This window comes from Podarcis tiliguerta (genome assembly GCF_965153285.1).
Source record: "Podarcis tiliguerta genome assembly, chromosome: 7".
In the NCBI taxonomy this organism is placed as follows: domain Eukaryota; kingdom Metazoa; phylum Chordata; class Lepidosauria; order Squamata; family Lacertidae; genus Podarcis; species Podarcis tiliguerta.
In genome coordinates this window covers 14131114-14153437 of record NC_139540.1, presented here as the reverse complement: position 1 = coordinate 14153437, position 22324 = coordinate 14131114, and the positions used below count along the sequence as shown (strand labels likewise).

The 22324-nt window shown below is 47.2% G+C and overlaps 1 protein-coding gene and 1 long non-coding RNA gene across 5 annotated transcripts in view; one reads left to right on the top strand and one right to left on the bottom strand.

The window, feature by feature from the left end:
- Window positions 1–6370, bottom strand: part of FBXO32 (F-box protein 32) — a 39680-nt gene extending 33310 nt beyond the window's left edge. For 3 of the 4 annotated variants that reach the window (XR_014513755.1, XR_014513756.1, XM_083450658.1), the window contains exon 1: window positions 5921–6370. Coding sequence is in view for 1 of the 4 variants with exons in the window: in XM_083450658.1 (XP_083306784.1) it covers window positions 5921–6045 (125 nt within the window). In the remaining 3 variants the exon portion in view is untranslated. The remainder of the gene's footprint in view (window positions 1–5920) is intronic. The other variant, XR_014513757.1, reaches the window with a different exon arrangement.
- Window positions 4210–9237, top strand: LOC310682275. The gene is made up of 3 exons (XR_014513836.1): window positions 4210–4456; window positions 8534–8556; window positions 8693–9237. It is a non-coding gene; the product is annotated as an uncharacterized lncRNA (long non-coding RNA).
- The last annotated feature ends 13087 nt before the right edge of the window (window positions 9238–22324 follow it).

Sequence of the window (22324 nt, the reverse complement as noted above, 5' to 3'; positions counted from 1 at the left end):
TGTGGCCAGCATGACTAAGCTGCTTCTGGAGAACCAGAACAGCGCACAGAAACGCTGTTTACCTTCCCGCCAGAGCGGTACCTATTTATCTGCTTGTACTTTGACGTGTTTTCAAACAGCTAGGTTGGCAGGAGCAGGGACTGAGCAATGGGAGCTCACCCCGTTGTGGGGATTCGAACCACCGACCTTCTGTTTAGCAAGTCCTAGGCTCTATGGTTTAACCCACAGCGGCTTGGCTTATAAACTGCATGCTCTTGACGCTGCAGCAACAGAGAACAACTGAAGAGAACAGGTGCTACTTGAAACCTAAAGGAGCTACAGTTCTGCTGCGTTGTCCAAGGAACCCTCACCCTTCCCCCATCCCCTTCTCATCTCTTTGTGTTTTCCCCAAAGCAAACGTCACCCACTCCTTATCTTCAGTAGAAACTGTATCTCTGTTTACTGGGCTACGTTACTAGGACATAGAAATGTCACTGGATCAGATGATTCAACAGCGCTTTATTGCCCAATGTCATGTGATGTGACCTGGAACTTGTTAACAGTCCCATCTTGAGGTGCCAGGGGCAAATTTATGCCGCAGAGGTTATGGAGAAGGCTTCTACCGAGATTTCAGTGCGCAGGGAAGCAACGTGAATCACAAGAAGCAGACTGAGCAGCGTCTATCAATTACCCCAGGGTTGCTTACTTGGGTTTGCAGCAACTCTGGAGAGCTCTTTCCCAATAAATGTCACCTGATTCCTTGAGCTGCAGATGCCAGGCTTTGAAACTGTGGTTTTCTGCATGCAGTATGTGCTCTAGCCAACCCACAAGCCACAGTTCCTTCCCCTATATTTCCAAAGTGGCAATCCTGCCTCTCAGGGCCAGGCAGGCGAGGAAGACCACCCCCCTCCAGGGGCACAGACAAGGAGGGGGCGCAATATCTGCTGAAAACATTTCCCTAAATATGTCTATAAATAAAAATATCAATTATTGCCTCATAAGAAAAAGGTTTTAAATAGAGGGTCTTCACAGTATATGTTGGGACACGGGTGGTGCTGTGGGTTAAACCACAGAGCCTAGGACTTGCCGATCAGAACGTCGGCGGTTCGAATCCCCACGATGGGGTGAGCTCCCGTTGCTCAGTCCCTGCTCCTGCCAACCTAGCAGTTCGAAAGCACGTCAAAGTGCAAGTAGATAAATAGGTACGACTGGATCTTATCATCAAGGGTCCCTTTACCTTGCAGTATATGTTATGCATGGCTCCTGTTTTTCTTTTTTTTCTTCTGTGCCACATTACCTAGGGGGCGCAATCTGGACGGTTCTGCTAGGGGCACAAGATCACCTAGATTACCAGGGGCAAGTAGTGGTTTCTCCAAACAGCCAGCCATAATTCCTCCCTCATCCCTAGCAATGCCCCCGCAATGTACTCTACCTTTGATATAGAGATTTAATACTCTGGCAGCTGTGCACCTAACTTCTCTTGTTGTGCAAGAGTCCACATGTAGCCAGTTTTCTTTTTCAAACTGTGAAAATCAGCACAGCCCCAAGGCAAGGCTTTTCCTTCCAGTCTATTTCATATGGATGAGCTACTGTTGCACAAGGAGTCGGTGGAGCATCACACAAGGGCTGGTGTGTCAAGGCATGCTTTGACAGATGGCATATTTAAGCAGTGAGAGATGCCAAGCGAATGACAAAGAAATGATCAGGGCACCGTTCCCATGTGCTATGTCATACTGTTGCCACTCACGTCTAATCCAAAAGTGGTTGCATTTAGTTTTGCCATTGCAGTTTCAAAAGCCAGGAATTGGAAACAAAACGAAATAAAAAAACCTGGGCTCACTTTCTCAGTAGAGGTAGTAATATTTAGCAACGCGAACTTTTAGCAAAATGAGCAGCCTAGACAAAAAAGCTTGGGCTACAGCTTACTAACAGTAGAATTGTTTTTAATTTGGTTGTGAAATCCCCTGCATGCTGCACAAGCAAACTGAAAGATGCTGAAACAAATAGTTGGTCTAACCAAATCTATCATGTAACTTGTTCACAGTTGCCACTAGTTTCGTGGGACAGACAGGGATGTAAACACCCTGCTCTGTGGCATTTCAGTATCAGTCCCTGCTGAAGACAGGATACCGGAACTCGATGGCCCATTGCTTAACAACATTTCATTTTTTCGGGCAGAAGTCTTTAATATGCAACGAATACAAGTCTCTGCTTAAGTGGCCAACATTCTGTTAGATGCCAAACAAAATAAACCAGAATGCCCTGCCATAGCCAAGGCTTTTGTTAACTAAACACAGTAAACCAAGAGAGCTCTGAGTTTAAAAATAGACTCAACCCATTTTGTTAAGTTCCACATCTCAACTACTGCATGCTCTGAAACCACTTGAACTGTCAGTATTGATTTCTTGTAATTAATCAGATACCCGTCTGAGCGAAAGTTTTGAAGCACAACTCTGCTAATGGGGACGCAGTGTTCCCGTTGCCACAAATTTATGTTTCAACCAAAGAACCACCCACCGAGGATTTTGCAAAACTAACCCATACATTACTCAAACTGATGTTTTCCTGGAAAGCATAAACAGAAGTTACAGGAAACAAGCCTTCCAAAATTATCGGGCAGGAGTCTCAATCTATATTGCCTAGTTAAATCTGATAAACTTCCTTCCCAGATAACGTAATGCTAATTTAAAAGCCCCACTAAATCCAGGGCTTGCATTTAGTTTTGCAACTCCGTTTCCAAAAAGCAGGTATTCCAAAATAAATTCAGCAAGCCTAGCTACCCGAATGAGCAACTTTGGCAGTCCAATTCTATCCCTTACTCGGAAGTAAACTCCACTGTGTTCAGTGGGATCTACAGGCAGGTTGGCGTGCAAAGGATTGCAACCCCATTAAATGGAAGGGGATTTGTGTCAGTTTAAATCCAAACATTGTGGCCTAACTAGGCTGCAGACTGGGTTGTATCTGTTTTCTCTTCATTTTCTTGCTTGCTCAGCGAACCCATCTAAGAAGCTCCAAAACCCTAATAACAAAAAATCTGGCTCTCATACAGAAACCATCCATCTAAAATCCTGGTTTGCTGCGCATTTTAGGCAGAAGCAGGGGGGAAATAGCTGTGTGCCAAGCAAAATTCTCACCGTGAACTGCATAATGTAACATGCACAAGCTTGCATCAAAAGAATCCTCACTGATGGGTTATGGGGGCTGGTGGGTGTTTTAATTCATGAATAAACTTCATACAAATCGTAGAATTGTAGAGTTGGAAGGGACCACGAGGGTCATCTACTCCAACCCCCTACATTGCAGAAATCTTGTGCCCAATGTGGGGCTCGAACCCAGGAACCTGAGACTCCTGAGAGTCTAATGCTTTACCAACTGAGCTATCCAGCATTCATGCTTAGCAGATAACCTGCTTCCTCAGCAACTGACATACTATCTTGTTGCTGTTCCAACTCCTCTGTTCTTTGGTGTGCCAATTTATTTAAGTTTCTCATTAAGTTCTAGGAGGAGTTGGTTTTCGAGGAAAACAATTTGCAGGATTGCTCGCTTCCCTGAACCAAAGCAACAACATTTTGAGAATATTAGACTTTCAAGCACTTTTGCCCAGCTGTATGCTGTGACTGAGGGACTTTGGGTAGGGATGGAGGCAGAGCAGCACAAACTCTGTGTGTGTGTGTGTGTGTTGCATCAGACGAAACAGTCTCCAGGAACATGGAGAGACTTAGCAGCATCCTGGACAAAACCTGGGGGGAAAGACAAAGGTTGGATAGAGTATGAGAGGTGGAGAAATGGGTGGAGGTCGAACAGAACTGGTACTTATTTTTAAAAGGTACTTTATGGCTGAGTGTCTCTGAGCATGCACAGAATTATTTTCCCAAAGGGAATGCTTCCTTGCCTGTTCAGAAACAGTCTGTCCTGATATGCTTTGGAATCTGGTGTTGCACCATTTGCTGTTAGTGGTCCCATGAGATCCCTGTAGCAAAGCAGCCTGAAAACCTCTAGGTGTTATTGGACACCAACTCCCATCAGCCCCAGCCAGCCTTGCCAATGGTCAGGCATAATGTGAGTTGTAGTCCAGCAACATCCAGAGACCAGAAGATTGGGGATGCCTGCTCTAGTCATCTCAAACTCGGCCCTCCAGATGTTTGGGACCAGAACTCCCATCATCGCTAGCTAATAAGACCAGTGGTCAGGGATGATGGGAATTGTAGTCCCAAAACATCTGGAGGGCTGAGTTTGGGGATGCCTGACCTAGCGCACAAGGGCAAGCAGGTGGTGTCTGATACCCACTGCGACTGATAGGGTGGAGGGAAGGGAGACGAACATTAGGTGGCGCCAGAGCCAATGAGTGGCAATGTAGTTCACTCTAGTTCTTCTGTCCCCATCCTCCTCCCTGCTGAGTTCTGCAAGGACAACCTGAGGCTGAGGAGGAGGAAATTGATGAGCACTAGAACCCCCTGGGTTGGATGCTCGTAAGAAGGTAGGCAGATGAGGGCTGGCAGAAGGCCATGGGGGAGAGAGGCCGAGGTTCTGGGGTGGCTGGTGTGTCTGCACAGCAGCTAGGAGAATCACACACACACACACACAGACAAAATGACAGAGCCATAGCATGCAAACCAACTGCAATCAACCACCTCCATCATCCTCTTATCAAGGGGCAGAGTTCGAAACAGCAACAGAGGACATATACATGCACTTAGGTTCACAACACACCTGCTTTGGAAGGCACAAACGTTGCAACATGGTGCCAAAGATACGACCAGAACAGGTGACACCTAAGATCACTAACAACAATAACTGTCCGGCAAGGGCTTACTGTCCAGCTTTGAGTCTCACATTTCCGATGATCAAATTCAAACTGGCCCAATAAAAATTATGGGTGGGTGGCAACCTCATGGAAAGAATGGGAGAAGATGAGAGAAGAGGGCCCAAACAGAACTGATGAAGGTTTATGCCTGCTTTTTAAAGAGCCATTGTTGCTTTTGCCTGAATATGCCTCTAGGACAACTGAAGATTTCTGGAGACTTTTTTTTTAGGGCTCGGGATTTTTGGAAACACCAGGTCCTACTGCTTATCACTTAATGTCAAATTGTTCTTGGGGGAATATATGAACAACCCTTACACACACACACACACACACACACACACACACAGTTCCATCCAACTATACTCAGAGAAGCCCAATGAAGTTAATGGACCCAAGGTTAGTATCGCCCATTATTTTTAATAGGTCTGCTCCGAGTAGGACCAACCTTAAGATACAGCCCTCCACTCCCTCCATATCGCGATAATAAAATGGTGGTTCTCCGACCCACAATCCCACAGATTTGCTTCCACTCTCCAACCAACCCCAAATATAATAGACGGGCGGGCAAGACGGACATTTCGCTTTTAAGAAATCCGGAGCAAATGCGCGAACGCATTTAACGGGCCGAGAGTCACATCTGGAGAGCTGGAAGCGGCACGTTCCTGGTAGCGCCGCAGGAGGTGGGCGCTGCGCTCTCGCTCCTGCCTCCGCCTCCGGGTTCCTGGAGAGGGTTTAGCTCGCCAGATGATCCTCCCTCCCGCAATGACGCCACAACCCCAAGAACAACACAAACCGAGGCGTTGCAGCCTCGCACGGGCAGAGATGCACTCGGGGAAACAACGGCCTCGTTAAGAAAACAACCGCCATGTCTGCGCGTTCTTTGCAAAAAGCAAGGCTTGCCAATTTTATTTTATTTTTGCAAAGATGCAAACTGGTGTGTGTTTGTGATACGCCACGTATCTCTCTGCCTGGTACCACTCGGCAGCCCCAAGAACAACAACAACAACAACAGCGGCAGCATTTGCTAGCAACTATGTCCGGGGTTGGGGGGACGACACCCCACCTGCAAGTGGGGCAAGCCTCTCCAAAGGCGCACGCAGCGCGCAAGGCACCCGGGTCTCTCCGCGCCGGTCTCACCTGTTCCGCTCGCTGGCGAAGCTGCCGCTGCTGTTCTCCCTCTCAGCCAGAAACCTCGTCCAACCATCCGCCGTCTTCACCCAGTTCTGCCCCGGGGAGCGCCAGTCCTGGCCCAGAAAAGGCATCCTCGCCAGCCAAAGAAATCCAGCAACCAAAGTTGTCCTTGCGCTCCCTTTCGCCTTCTTCCCCCAAGCGAAGATACCTAGGAAGCGAAATGTCCCTAGCCAAAGGACTACACAGAAATTATTACTATTTGCTCTCCCCCTCCTCTACTATGATCTCCTTCGCCACTCCGATCCTTGTCTCTGCCCTCGCTCCGGCCGCCTCCGTATTTATCTGCGGGCTGCAGGGGCTCTTTGTTGCCGGAAGAGCGCCTGCAAGCTCCGCCTCTCGCCCCGGGAGGGAGGAGAGACACGTGGCTTTGTTTATTGCTGCGCTCTTTCCTCGGGAGGAGCGGCGGTTGTTGCTCGGGCTGCTCCTTGCCTGTTGCGCAATCCCTGGAAATGGAAACTTGTGCCCTGGCGTCGGGGTCCCCTCTCTCAGCTGCCCCGCTTCGGTTTATTTATAGGGTCCCCGAGCCAAGTAAAAAAAAACAAACCCCACAGAACAACAGCATAGGCCCCCAGCAGAAGTAAAGGGTAGGAATATGCATTAATTGTGCTTGTTGTGTTCGACCTTTTTCCTCCAAGGAGGGCAAGGCAGGGCTCTGTTCCACCTCGTTTTTGGTCCTCCACAACAACCCTGTGACGTAGGGTAGGCCGAGAGGCTGGCCCAAGGCCACCCAGTGAGCTTCATGGCTCAGTGGGGATTTTAACCCACGGCTCCCAGGTATCCAGTAAGACACTCCATCACAGGCTGAGTTGTTGGTGCAGCTGTTACTCAACTGTAACTAAGGGGTGGGTAACCCGAGGCCTGGGAGCCAAATGCAGCCCTCAAATCTTTTCTGTCTGGCCCTTGTAAGTCTTCCCAGGCCGCACCTGCTACTGACCTTGCTTTTCTCCCACCTGGAGACTGTCTGGAGTGTGTCCTTCAGCTCTGATAAATGCCTCTTGCTTCCCTGGAAGGAGATTTGGGTGTGTGGGAGGGAGTGAATGCAGAGCAGCAAATTTAAAATTTGCTTTTGTAGGATAATTTCTACATGTGCTCATAAACTCCTCTCTACCCTCCATTGGAGCAAGCAATAGCCAGGAACACACTCCAGACAGACAAAAGCCTGTTGAGGCTTCTGAGGCCACATTGAAAGAACCGGGGGGGGGGGGACACATTTTCTCCCAATGCCAGACGTTCCCCATCCCTGATGCTCCATGGAACTGTGGACTCCCTCCACCAACAGTAGCTTCCTGTACTCAAGAACAGTTATGTACATAGAATCATAGAATTGTAAGGGACTGCGAGGGCCATCTAGTCCAACCCGCTGCAATTCAGGAATCTTCTGCCCAGTATGGGGCTCGAAACCTTAACCCTGAGATTAAGAGTCTCATTCTATACCGCAGGCATAGGCAAACGCAGCCCTCCAGATGTTTTGGGACTACAACTCCCATCATCCCTGACCACTAGTCCTGTTAGCTAGGGATGATGGGAGTTGTAGTCCCAAAACATCTGGAGACCCAAGTTTGCCTATGCCTGGTCTACTGACTGAGCTATCAGCAGCACATCTATGAAAGTAGCTATTGAGATTTCCCCACATTGCACACAGATGGAGGGACCTGAAAACTACTCCTAAGCCAGGCATAGGCAAACTCGGCCCTCCAGATGTTTTGGGACTACAATTTCCATCACCCCTGACCACTGGTCCTGTTAGCTAGGGATGATGGGAGTTGTAGCCCCAAAATTTCTGGAGGGCCGAGTTTTCCCATGCCAGTCCTAAACATACTAAGAGAAAATCCTGCCTAGGGAAATACAGGTGTTCCAATCATAGACTTGTAGATTTGGGACCACGAGGATCTTCTAGTCCAGGGGTCTTTTGCCCAACATGGGACTTGAACCCAGAACCCTTAGTTCCATGCTCTGAGCATGAATTTTGCACTTAAGCACCTGCACATTAGCCACATAAACTAAAAGGGCAAATTAGCCCCTGCTCCTTTAATTTGTTTTCCATATTTACCAAGGATGATATGGAACTAAGTTATACTCAGGGTAGACCTGCTGAACCTAGTTTAGTCAAGTTCATTCATTTCACTGGGTCTGTTCTGAGTAAAACTCAGTTGAATGCCACCCTTCTCTCCCCCCCCCCCAAATAATAAAAATGTATACCCATGTTTTTCTCTTCCACATAGGGGTTGCTCAAAGCAACTTACAAATAAAAAGCAAACATAAAAACAGTTCTACACGCAGGCCATGGGGGGTTTGCATGTCACAACAGGACACCCCCTTGACATGCGTGAGTGATGTTGGCATGCCCTGGGCACCCTCTGTTGTAGGGGCAAGGCAGCGCTCCAGCACACAGTCGTTCTAGAGTCTAGAACATCCCTCAGGCTCCCCTGCTATGCACAGGGAATATGCAGCAGGCGCTCAAATTCTTTGGCAGGCAACCAACATGGAAAGAATTTTCTGAAGGTAGAAAGTCTGCAAATCACTGTCTTAGGGCGAGTGATCGTGTAACTTGCTTCACAGGGCTGCTGAGAAGGTTAGCTGAGGTAAGGTTAATCAGTCACATTGCACCCTGAAAAACATCTAACAATAACACCACCATAACTTTTGAAATACCTAACAATGTAAGTGCTTCTAATGTTTATAATTTCCCTTTGTCCTTTCTGTTTCTTAATGCTTTAGGTATGCAAGAAGGAACCCGTTCTGTATTTCTCAAAACTTTCAAAGATCACACACTTTTGGGTTCTCTCCCCTAAGCAGTCACCAACCGCTTATATTTATTTCTGTCAATCAAGCGTCTTGCTTTTGTTTGAGCTAGCTGTCAAAATGAGAGCTTGGTTTTGTACACGCTGTGCAGCAATGCATATATCAGCTACAAAGTCCTCAAGTGCCTGCTCAGAGCATTCCAGGAGCAAACCTTTACTTGCCACAGAGTTGAATTATGCATTATAGGCCTATGTGTGCAGCAAAATCCCATCAGGCATTTGGAATCCCTTGGTGGAAAAGTGGCTGGACATAAGAACATAGGAAGAGGCCTGCTAGATCAGTCCAAAGGTCCATCTAAGGTCAAGAACCCCTGGACAATTAAGTCCAGTCAAAGACAACTATCGGGTTGCGGCACTCATCTCGCTTTCAGGCCAAGGGAGCTGGCGATTGTCCACAGACAGCTTTCTGGGTCATGTGGCCAGCATGCCTAAACCGCTTCTGGCGCAACGGGACACTGTGACGAGTGCAACAGCGCAAGGAAACACCATTACCTTCCCGCTGCAGTGGCACCTATTTATCTACTTGCACTGGTGTGCTTTCGAACTGCTAGGTTGGCAGAAGCTGGGACAGAGCTACGGGAGCTCACCCCGTCGCATGGATTCGAACCGCCGACCTTCCGATCAGCAAGCCCAAGAGGCTCAGGGGTTTAGACCACAGCGCCACCCACTCCTCTGAAAGGTCCATCTACTCTCATGGTGGCCAATCAATATGCCCGTGGGAAGCTTGCAAGCAGGAACTGGGCACAACACCACTTTCTCCAGCTGTGATTCTCAGTGATTGGCATTCAGAGGCACGCTGCCCGTGACAGGGTTAGTAGCCATGGGTAGCCTTCCATGAATTTGTCTAATCCTCTTCTCAAGCCATCCAAGTTGGTGACCATCACTGGCTCCTGTGGGAGCCCGTTCCATAATTTAGCTATGTCTTGTCCTGGCCATCCTGAATCTTCCAACATTCAGGTTCATCAGATGTCCTCAAGTCCCAGTATTATGAGAGAGGGGGAAAAACTTCCTCTTTCTCCAACCCATGCATCATTCTATCGTGTCTTCTCTTGCTCGCCCATCCTCTAAATCAGGCATAGGCAAACTCGGCCCTCCAGATGTTTTGGGACTACAACTCCCATCATCCCTAGCTAACAGGACCAGTGGTCAGGGATGATGGGAGTTGTAGTCCCAAAGCACCTGGAGGGCTGAGTTTGCCGATGCCTGCTCTAAATGAAAAAGCCCCAAATGTATTCCTCATAGGGAAGTTGCTCTATTCCAACAGTTTTCAACCTTCCACCTTTTTGAGTCCATTGCCATGCTCCCTTGCCCAAGCACATTCTTTCTGTGGCCCCCCTGTTCTGCCCCTGCCCCATTCCACCCTGCACATTTTTTGTTGGGTGGGTTCAAGAAAGGAAGGCTGCCAGGGAAAGAGAGAGAAAGAGAGAGAGACAGAGAGACAGAGAGAGAGAGAGCGATGCAGGAAGATATTGGACTGCAGGTTAAAGTTGCAGGCTCCCCTTAATGAGGAGAGAAAGAGAGACAGATAATGTAGAAATTTTTGGTCAAGTCATGGCTCCCTGGGGCTCCCATGAATGTTCCTCAAGTCTTCCCAAGGTGCCACAGCATCCTGGTTGACAACCAAGGCTCTATTCCCTTGAGTAAGTGAGCAGAGAAGTATTGGTTAGTGGAAAGGGTTAAGCAACCCCTAACAACAACATGATGGACGCGGGTGGTGCTGTGGTCTAAACCACAGAGCCTAGGGCTTGCTGATCAGAAGGTCGGCGGTTCGATTCCCCGCAACAGGGTGAGCTTCTGTTGCTCGGTCCCAGCTCCTGCCAACCTAGCAGTTCGAAAGCATGTCAAAGTGCAAGTAGATAAATAGGTACCGCTCTGGCGGGAAGGTAAACGGCATTTCTGTGTGCTGCTCTGGTTCGCCAGAAGCGGCTTAGTCATGCTGGCCACATGACCCGGAAGCTGTCTGCAGACAAACGCTGGCTCCCTCAGCCTATAGAGCGAGATAGGCGCAATCCCAGAGTCGTCCACGACTGGACCTAATGGTCAGGGGTAACTTTACCTTTACCTTTAACAACAACACGCCCACATGGCTTTCAGCTGCCTTTTGTCTCCTCCCAAACCTGCCTTTCCCCTAGAAGAAGCAGGTGCTGGGTTATTGCAACCTGAATATGCATGTATAGTTAGCTCTTTAGCATCATTCACAAGCCCTGTGGGCGGGTTTGGGAAGATTGCCTGCATGAGAATCTAAGCAAATGTAATTTTGATTGTGTGATTAGCAGCTACACCTGCTTTTTAAAAGAAGTCAACACTAGAGGCATAGTAGATGGAGGGGGGGGGGCGGGCGGGATGGTTAACCCTTCCTTCTCCAGCCAAGATCCCAGCACAAATGTGCCTCTTGCTTATTAGCAAAGAGAGACCAATGGGAGCTTTCCCCCTTAAGCTTAACTGCAATGTGAGGGACAGGATCCCAGGTGAGGAGGGAAGGGGCTTCCCACATGCAGAGGTCCTGATGATGGGAGGTGGAGGGGAACACCTGTTATTAAACGGTTCCTTTTAAACCCAAGCATGGTTGCCAATCATGCAATTAAAATACTAATCATGCAATTAAAGAATCCCAAGAACAAAAGGCAAAACTCAGTTTGGTAAGGAGGAGTTTGGATTTGATATCCCATTTTATCACTACCCTAAGGAGTCTCAAAGCGGCTAACATTCTCCTTTCCCTTCCTCCCCCACAACAAACACTCTGTGAGGTGAGTGGGGCTGAGAGACTTCAGAGAAGTGTGACTGGCCCAAGGTTACCCAGCAGCTGCATGTGGAGGAGCGGAGACGCGAACCCGGTTCACCAGATTACAAGTCTACCACTCTTAACCACTACACCGCACTGGCTCTCTGGTAAGCCTGAAGTTGGCTGCGCATGGTGTTGGTTGGCCTTAGAGGAATGTAAGGCTCTTCTGCAGCAGACCACAGACACCTCATGCCCAACTATCTATTCTCATGGTGGCCAATCAGGTGCCTATAGGAAGCCCTACTGGCCATTACCAGCAACAGAGGCATTCTGCCTTCAACAGCAGAGGCAAGACATAGCCATTGTGGCTACTAGCCATTGACAGTGGCATAGCGTGGAGAGCGGCACAGGGCGGTTGCCCCAGGTGCAAAATGGTTAGCAGAGCAAAATTTCAACACCTGGTGCTGCCTCAATATAACTGCATGCTTCTGTTGCTGGGCTCTGTGGGAAATGACTTCTCCGTGTGAAAAAGGAAGTGATCTCTCCAGACAATGGAATGACTCTTCTTTTCTTATTTCTGTGGTTGCAATCTCCTGGGTGACGCAGATGCCATTAGGCAGTTGAATGCACATATGTACTCTCTCGGTTTCCTTTATTCTGTGCAGCCCCGGCTGCTTGCAACCCATGCTACACCACTGGCCATTAATACTCTTTATCCTTCATGAAGCCTCCCTCTTTCACTTGCGAGAACAATTTCGCTCTTCTTCTTTTTTTAAAAAGAGTCCCATGCTTACCCTTTTAAAAACAGCAAGTCAGCAAAGAAACAGGTATGTGTCTTTTTAAAATTAAAAAATGAAGAGCAGACAGCTTACATGAAGCGTAGGACTTTCATTTTCTCATATCCTGGGTGTGTGTGTGTGTGTGTTTTGGAATCACACAATGTTCATGTTGTCAGCTGCCTTGGGTGCTTAACCGAAGAAAAGCAAGGTATAAAATGAACGGAACAAGGCTGATTCCCAGGCATCGATTTGCTGTTATTTATGTCCGTCATTTTTAGTTGCAATGCTGGGCCCACACCACAGTTATAGAGGACTTGCTGTGCGGTATCTGCAATTCTTGTTGTCGTCTTTGCCTTCCGTGTTTCTCCTGAGGATGCTGGTTTTACACAACTGGTCTAAATAGACAAGCCCTCCCTTTGCTACTAATGGAGGAAGAGGAGGGAAGGTGGCCCGAGTTTGCTTATATAAGAGTGCTTGAGAGATAAACACCCCCACAGAAGTCTCGCTGCCCTAATCCCAGTCACGCTGTCACCTCTTCTCCTGGGGGTTGATAGATCTGCTGACTTGCAGAGTTACAACAACAGCTGGCATTTGATGTACAAGGTGATATGTGCTCTTTCAAAACAACGTCTGGAAAGCCAAGTGCTCAAGGTTGTAAACATAAATCTCTCGAGTTTTATCTCTCCTCGGGGTGGGGCAATGGCCTCGTGGGCCCCAGCGCCAAGTAATTGAGAATGGGAGAGCAATATCTTGTAGTTGACTAGAACGGACTGTTGAAGTCCTTCAGGCCTATTGGAATAGACTGGGAACAGAGTTGTGACTTTTTAGAGAGTTGAAGATGGTTTGAAAGAGGGACTGTTGCTTTTGTTGTGTTGTGTTCAGGCATCTGAAGGCAGCCCTGTATCAGGAAGTTCTGAATGGCTGGTGTTTTATTACCGTATAGTAAAATATGCAGCTAACCTGGAATGGGAACAGGACCAACAGGTGTGTCAGCATCAGGGGGCAAGGTTAGAAGTGCATTCATGCTTCCAGCAAACATAGAGTCATAGAACCATAAAGTTGGAAGGGACCCTGAGGGTCATCTATTCCAACCCCCTGCAATGCAGGAATCTCAGCTAAAGCATCCATGACAGATGGCCATCCAACCAGTGCTTAAAAACCTTCAAGGATAGAGAGTCTATGCAAGGGAGAAGCTCTGAACTGGCCTATAGCATACTTGAAAATTTTCCTAGTCCTCTGGAATCATCATCATCATGAGATGTCATTATAGATACCACAGCTGTCATTTGACGAACTTTGTTGTTGTTTAGTCGTGTCCAATTCTTCATGACCCCATGGACCAGAGCACGCCAGGCACTCCTGTCTTCCACTGCCTCCCACAGTTTGGTCAAACTCATGTTGGTAGTTTTGAGAACACTGTCCAACCATCTCGTCCTCTGTCATCCCCTTCTCCTTGTGCCCTCAATCTTTCCCAACATCAGGGTTTTTTCCAGGGAGTCTTCTCTTCTCATGAGGTGGCCAAAGTATTGGAACCTCAGCTTCAGGATCTGTCCTTCCAGTGAGCACTCAGGGCTGATTTCCTTCAGAATGGATAGGCTTGATCTTCTTGCAGTCCATGGGACTCTCCAGAGGCTCCTCCAGCACCATAATTCAAAAGCATCAATTCTTCGGCGATCAGCCTTCTTTATGGTCCAGCTCTCACTTCCATACATCACTACTGGGAAAACCATAGCTTTAACTATACGGACCTTTGTTGGCAAGGTGATGTCTCTGCTTTTTAAGATGCTGTCTAGGTTTGTGATTGCTTTTCTCCCAAGAACGATGAACTACCTGCCATTTAAACACACACATATGTAGAGAGTTGGGCCATGTTAAGGAGGCACATGATAGGCCTGATTTCTGCAATCCACTCATCCTCTCCCATTCTCTGATTCACGAAGTGGTGGTTTGTGGCAACACAGGAGAGGCAGACCAATTTTCATTCAGAAGGTAACCCTAACCCTGCTATATATAAACACGGCAAGCATGTGTTTGGATCATGCTATTGCCCACACCTGTTAGCTGCTGAGTCACTGTCTCACTTGCCACCTCTTCTGCCATGTGGTTCGTTGACACATAAACCACTTGGTTCTTTCCAAAAGGTTGCTGACTAAATCCTCATCAGAGCTATTCCCCTGCAGTCAAAGTCAATCTTCATCAAAGCTATTCCCCTGTACCATAGGCACATACCATGGGAAACACAGGAAGCCTTGAAATATCTGCACCCGAAACAATCTAAGGTTGAAATAGAGACAGCAGAATCTGTCAGTTTTGGTTTCTTCTTCCCTGTTTAGGGAAGTTTTTAATGCTTTATGTTTTAATGTGTTTTTAATATTCTGTTGGGAGCTGCCCAAAGTGGCTGGGGCAACCCAGACAGATGGACGGCTTACAAATATAATACAGTGGCACCTTGGGTTAAGTACTTAATTCGTTTTGGAGATCCGTTCCTAACCTGAAACTGTTTTTAACCTGAAGCACCACTTTAGCTAATGGGGCCTCCTGTTGCTGCTGCGCCGCCGGAGCACGATTTCTGTTCTCATCCTGAAGCAAAGTTCTTAACCTGAGGTACTATATCTGGCTTAGCGGAGTCTGTAACCTGAAGCGTATGTAACCCGAGGTACCACTGTAATAACAATAACAAGAATAATAACAAGAATATCCTCATTTTTCCAATCTCCATATTTCTGCATCAAGTTTGTGATTATTATTTTTTAAATAAAAAAGTCTTCATGAAAATTCACCAGCATTTTAGTGTGAATTTCTTCTGAGGCACACATTGGTCTGTACAATTTCCCCCGACATTCACATTTCTGCAAGCAATTTCCCCTCACATAGTGCATTTTTACCATTTTATTTTCGCTCTGTTATGCACCTGTGGCTTTTTGTCCGATATACGGGCACACCACGATAAATGTCATTCACAGCAGTGGGTGTGCTGTAACCCAGCAATGAACATCGACATTGGACAGCATTGCTTCTGTTTCCACCATGAGTACAGCTGGAAAAAGCTGTGTGCCAGAAGAGCACCTCACAGGCATCTGGTCCAGAAGAATGGACTAGGTGGGACGTTGACCTGCTCCAGCAGGCCCTTCTTGTGTTTCTGCCAGTGGGTTTGCACCACACATAATAATAATAATAATAATAATAATAATAATAATAATAATAATAAATTTATTTATACCCTGTCCATCTGGCTGGGCTTCTCCAGCCACTCTGGGCAGCTTCCAACAAAATATTAAAATACTGTAATACATCAAACATTAAAAGCTTCCCTAAAGAGGGCTGCCTTCAGATGTCTTCTAAAAGTCTGGTAGTTGTTCTCTTTGACATCTGGTGGGAGGGCGTTCCACAGGGAGGGCGCCACTACCGAGAAGGCCCTCTGCCTGGATCCCTGTAACTTGGCTTCTTGCCGCCAGAAGACCCTCGGTGCTGGACCTCAGTGTCCAGGTAGAATGATGGGGGTGGAGACGCTCCTTCAGATATACTGGACCGAGGCCGTTTAGAGCTTTAAAGGTCAGCACCAACACTTTGAATTGTGCTCGGAAACGTATTGGGAGCCAATGTAGGTCTTTCAAGCTAGACAGTCCCAGTCTAGCTGCCATGTTCTGGATTACTTGTAGTTTCTGGGTCACCTTCAAAGGTAGCCCCACGTAGAGTGCATGGCAGTAGTCCAAGCAGGAGATAACTAGAGCATGCACCATTCTAGCGAGGCAGTCCACAGGCAGATAAGGTCTCAGCCTGCGTACCAGATAGAACTGGTAAACAGCTGCCGTGGACACGGATTTGACCTGTGCCTCCATGGACAGCTGTGAGTCCAAAATGACTCCCAGGCTGCGCACCTGGTCCTTCAGGGGCACAGTTACCCCATTCAGGAACAGGGAATCCTCCACACCTGCCCACCTCCTGTCCCCCCAAAACAGTACTTCTGTATTGTCAGGATTCAACCTCAATCTGTTAGCCGCCATCCATCCTCCAACCGCCTCCAGGCACTCACACAGGACCTTCACCGCCTTCACTGGTTCTGATTTGAAATAGAGGTAGAGCTGGGTATCATCCGCATACCTTCCGTGCTGCCTTGCCCCCTCCTTCTGGTAAGATGCAGCAATGCTAGTCAGGTGAGCGCTGCTGCCTGATTCCTGCCTTATCTTTCCGGGTAATCAAAGCTGGGTAAACCATATCACATCCTGGATACTTCCCAGTAATCATAATTCAGCATTACTTGAATCATAAATCTGCCCGGCTGTGATAGAAGCAGAAAACATACCGTAATTGAATCTGGGGACAATCCAGCCTCTGTTGAGCATTTGATCTCCCCAGAGGTAAGCCCATTCCCAATGCTCTCTCTCTCCAGCTGAAATCAGCAGGTCTTTAAAATGGCCCATGGGTCTTAAGCATGACCAATAGTCAAGTGGTGATGGATCTTGCAGTCCAACAATGTCTAGAGGGCACCATGTAGACATAGGATGTTCTAGAGCAGTGTTTCCCAAACTTGGGTCTCCAGCTGCTTTTGGACTACAACTCCCATCATCCCTACCTAGCAAGACCAGTGGTCAGGGATGATGAGAACTGTAGCCTGAAAAACCACTGGAGGCCCAAATTTGGGAAGCACTGTTCTAGAGCTATATGTGCACTGCAATGTGAATTATCTGTGACAGAAAGAGCTCCCTGCCAAGAACAGGCACGTTCCAACAATGTGCCTCATTCAGAACGTCTTTCTTCTTCAACAATACGGTGAGCTTATCGTCGGCTTCACTTCCAGGTGCTTGCAAGGTGATGTCATTATAGTCACAATTCTTGGAAGTGTGCAGGTGAACCTGTCCGTACAGGTTATACACATGGGCTGTTGAAACACTGCAGCCCGGAGGGTAGATGAAGTCATCTCATATCATCTTTCCATCACTCTGTGACCTTTGTGGTACACACATGCAGATTATTGCAAGCCAAGAAAAGTGAGGACCTTTCATTGTTTTTACCCCAGGAAGGCAGCCCCTGTGTATTATAGGGGTGGAATCCCATTTCTGTTGTCTGTCTCTCTGTCAAATTTGGAGCTGGCGCCTTGAGGTCAGTATTGCTTGGGCATCTGCCAAGTCCCACACCCCAACAGGGGTTCTGCTGCTGATCCCTGGGCCAGTTCCTCCTTCCTGTTGCTGCCTGTTCTCCCATCACCTTCAAGTGTACGAGTGGTGAGAAGTATTGTCCACTTACCTTGCTTATTCCTCCCTGGCAGTGGTGAGATTGGGCATAGAGGGCAATGGACACAGTGGTGACAGTAGCAAGGAGGTGGGCCGCTTAGATCTGGGAGCTAATACTGGTCAGTTTATAAATTATAAGACCTTTGTGGGCAGGTGCCATCAAGCCGCAATCCAGGCACAGATTGAGAAGCTGCACAGGAACCAACCCAGATCAAGTTTAGGGCTCTGAACTGATTGCTGGAGACCAGGAAGTCAGTGTTCCCGAGGCTGGCAGACTGGAACCCTCCCAAAATCATGCCAGGCCACCAGGGCCTCATAAACCCCCACAGACACCTTCCCCTGAGGAACCATGTGCCTCCAATCACACATCACCTATCCAGTAGCACAGAGAGTACACCAGGAAGGAGTCTATGGAATGGAGGAAGGTTGGGGCGTTGGCCCTTTAAGACTCTGAAGTTCATCACAAGAGGGTGGAGCCTGGAGGGGGAAGTCTGGAGACAGCAGCTTAAAAGGGTTTAGGTTGCTCTTGGCCTAAAGTGGCTCACTTGGAGCTGTCCGTGGTCCTGCAACTTCTGCCAGCCTTTGCCTTGCTTTCATGGGATCCAGCATTGGACCATGGAGTCAGGTTACTGTCCACATGTTCACTTCGATGCACCATGTTCACGGGTGGTGCTATCACACCTTCTAATAGTGAACTCGGTGCCTGCTGTGCCAACAGGACTGTAGCCAGACTGGGGCCACCAACAAGTAGGAAAGAGGGTATCGTTATCAATCCCTACTTTGTAGCAGAAGTACAAAACTGCCCACCCTTCAAATCGAACAAACCTAAAAGAGGGCACTCTCCCCAAAATGAAAAAGAATAGGTATACTACACATGCACGACCATTTTCAGTTTTGTATTTTGTTATATGTCCTTGACATCGCTGTAACTGAAATTTTTGAGGTGTGCATGACATAAATCAGGGTGTAAGACTACTCAAGAAGCAATCAACAAGATTGCATGGCCAAGCTGAAACCTGTATAGTGCTGTTGGGAGGGAAAATATGCTGCAACATTTTGCTGCAGGTTCCACTTGTAATAGAAGCAGTCACTAGGCTGCTGCAGCTGCTGACAACACAGTCACAGCTCTTCTAGACAAGGCCTTTTTTTCTGGAACCCTATCAAAAAGAGGCTGTTGTCCCTTTAAAAGGAATCCATCCATTTCAGTCTTTGTTGAAGAGCCTAGAATCAATATTTCAGGAGCCTGAGCTTGTCAGGGTTACCTGTACTTTGCCCAGCCTCAGGTAATCGACTTCCTCCAGACCCTGTGTAGTCCTGTCAACATCAGAGCATCCTTTTGATGCTATACAAGTGAAAAATACTCCAGTAACATCTGTGAGTGTAACTCTATGTGTTAGCTGTGCCTACTCACAGGTGAACACAGACAGCTTAATCACACAGGTCCCTGCACCTTTTGTGTAACTCTTTGAGGCTTACAAATAATTTGGGCATGCATTAATCAGCTCCAAACTCACCTTAGGAAGGTGAGGGAGAGTCACCCTCTTCATTCCACAGAGAGAGAATGAATGAGAATGAATACCTGCTCAAACTATGATTCAGTGCCCTCAAAATAAATGGAATGCAGGACATACATGCATTGACTCACCATGTGGCCTAGCTCATGAACCAATGAAAAATTACAGGAGGACATTATGGGAAGCACCATAACTCTCTGGTAGAGCATCTGCCAGTTTCAAGCTTGCAAACAGTCATGGTGTTCCAACCAAGACACCCTGGGAAATGTAGTTCTGAAGGGACCTCAAAGGCAAGACAGGACTATCAAAACTACAACTCACAAAGTCCACCAAGAGTGGTGAATGGAGTCCCCGTGTTTTGAAACTGGTTTAACTTTGCAATACAGTGGTACCCCGCAAGACGAATGCCTCGCAAGACGGAAAACCCACTAGACAAATGGGTTTTCCATTTAAATGGGCTTCGCAGGACGAATTTCCCTATGGGCTTGCTTCGCAAGACGAAAATGTCTTGCGAGTCTTGAGATTTTTTTTCGCTCCCCACCCCCTTTTTCTAAGACGCTAAACCGCTAATAGCCTTTTAGCAGCTAATCCGCTAATCCACTAAGCCTTTAATAGCCGCTAATAGCCGCTAAACCGCTAATAGCGCTAAGCCGCTAAGCCGCTAATAGGGTTGCTTCGCAAGACGAAAAAACCGCTAGACAAAGAGACTCGCGGAACGAATTAATTTCGTCTTGCGAGGCACCACTGTATACAGTATTAGGTATATATCCACTTTGAAAAGTTTTCAGAACGTGTTTGACACTGCTGAATCTAAAACATTCCATAATTATCAGCTAATTAGTATTAGCGGGTTCCGATTCTCGATGTGGTCAGAATGTTTTGGCTTTTGCAAATATTTTCCAGCCAGTCTGCATTCCCAAAATATACATTCTTTGCTTGCATAGCTGACAAAAAGCTGGGCCAGGAATGTGACATCAAAGTGGAGTTTATGAGGCTTTTTGCTAACCAACCACAGCGCAGCTTGCAAAGTTTGCCTTCAAGTAAAAGAAAGGGAAACTCTAGTCAGGGGTTGACAGTGGTGACATTTTTAAGATTTTATCCATTCTTGATTTTGCCCCCAGCCCCAGTCTGTTGCTTTAAATATTACTCATCTGCTGCCAATTTCACGATTCGTATACTTTAAATTCCAAAGCACAATGCACACATGCATAAATATATAAGTAGAGGAACTGCAAAACAATGCAGTGGGTTATTACTGCATAACTTTGTAATATGCATATTATGGAGACAAACAAGCACGTATATAAATGCCGGGTGGGGAGGTTTCAATTTTGCAAGCAAGGAAATCCACCCTTTTTCATTCAGAAATCATTAAAGGAGGAAGTTCCACAGCCCCTTATTATCTTCTTGCCACGAGCTTGTTTTGTGTTGGAATGCTTGTGGTTGTTTCGAAGCAATCTTCATGTTCCTTTCCTAAGCGCCGCTAAGTCTCCCTTTTGTAAAGCAAAGTGAGGAATCTTCCCTGAGGATTCTAGAAGGCTTCTTTCGTCATCCGCTCCTCTCTCTGGAACAGGGCGGCCGAACTTTCCATACCGAGTGGATCGCAAGAATACTTCGATGAGGAAGTCGCGAGCCGCACACCACCTTGTCTCATGGGGGGGGAGGCCAAAATTTGACACCCCCTGGCAGAGGAAGATGATGGACTTTTCAGAGCTAGCTGACCTGACTGGAAGAGTCCGTGACCAGAAGGAGGAGGAGTACCAGGCAGAATGGACGAAATTTAAAGACTATTTAGTTAAATATGTTAAATTAACTTAATTGGAAAGCTTGCAAGTACCAGATAAGCTTAGGATTTAAATACGCAATGTGATGAACTAACATGCTTAAAGTTGAATTGTAAAGAAAGAAAGATGTTAAGTGATTAATTAATTTTTTAAGAATTTAGGTTTTGGAAAACCGTTAAAATGATATACACTGAAATCCAACCAGGGGGATACGAGCAAGTCACTTAACAATGTTATGAAGTTTGGTTTAATTTCGGTTGAGATGTATGTATGTATGTATGTATGTATGTATGTTTATTTGTTTATTTAAATGTTTTTCTGGATAATCAATAAAACTTTTTGCAAAAACAAAATTTGACACCCCTCCAGGTCTCATGCTTCCTTCCCAAAGCTAGCTAAGCAAGGCATTGGGCTTTGGAAAGGAGGTATAAGGCTCTGGCCAGGCCCTAGATCCATCCTACCTTCTTCCCAAAGTGCTAACTAGGCTTTAGGAAGAAGGGAGGAAGACTCTAGGACTCCTGCCTCCTTTCCAAAGCCCAGCGCCTTCCCATCTTTGGGAAGGCAGCACGGGGGCTGGGTGTGTGTGTGTGTGGCTTGAAATGTTGCTGAGGGCCACCAAAAAGACATTGAGGGCCGCATTCATGTGTGTTGGACCACCTACTCTGGAACATGGGAAAGTGGCTTATGATTAGCCAGAGCATCACTTCATCTAGATTCATCTGTCTACATTGGCTGACTTGATATCTCGAGGGTTTCAGGCAGGAGAACGTTTCCAACCTTACGTGGAGATACCAGGGATTGATATTGCGCCCTTCGGTATGCAAGGCAGATGTTCTGCCACTGAGCTATGGCCCTGACCTTAAGCTACGGTGCTTCCCAGCTCTCTTGACTTGGCTCCATATCTAAAAACTAGCCATAGAAGTAGGTTGGAGCATGGATTCGTTCTGCTTTACAGGCCCACAAGTTGCCTCTGATCATTGCCTATCTCCTTTCGGGGAAACCTTTAGAAATTTTTAATGTTGTCAGTGTGTGTGCAATGCCTATTAGATGTACTAACCCACTGCGTATCCCGAGAGTAAACACTGATTAATGCATTTGTGCGTCAAGGTCCCCAAGCCACCCCAATAAATCACAATTCACACAGAATTTTTGTTTAAGGTTATTGGCATAATTTTGGCCACAATTTTATTAAAATACAAAAAAAAAATTGAGTGGTTGCTTAGGCATTGGTTGCGACTATCTGTCCCCGCCCGGGAAAAGACTGACATTCTCACGCCCGTGAAAGTCAGAAAGGGAAAACATTTTGGGGAGAAAGATGGAGCTGGGAACCATGCCCTCACCTCTCCCCAAATGCTCCCAGGGGCTCTTGCATGGCCCTAGCCCCTTGACAGGGGTTCGGGCATATGCATGGCAAGCCCCTGGATTCCTTTAACGGAATACCCTTGCAGCAGCAGCATTGGAGGGGCAGCCACAGCCAATCCATGCCCCTCCACCAACAGATTCATAAAACCAATGCCTA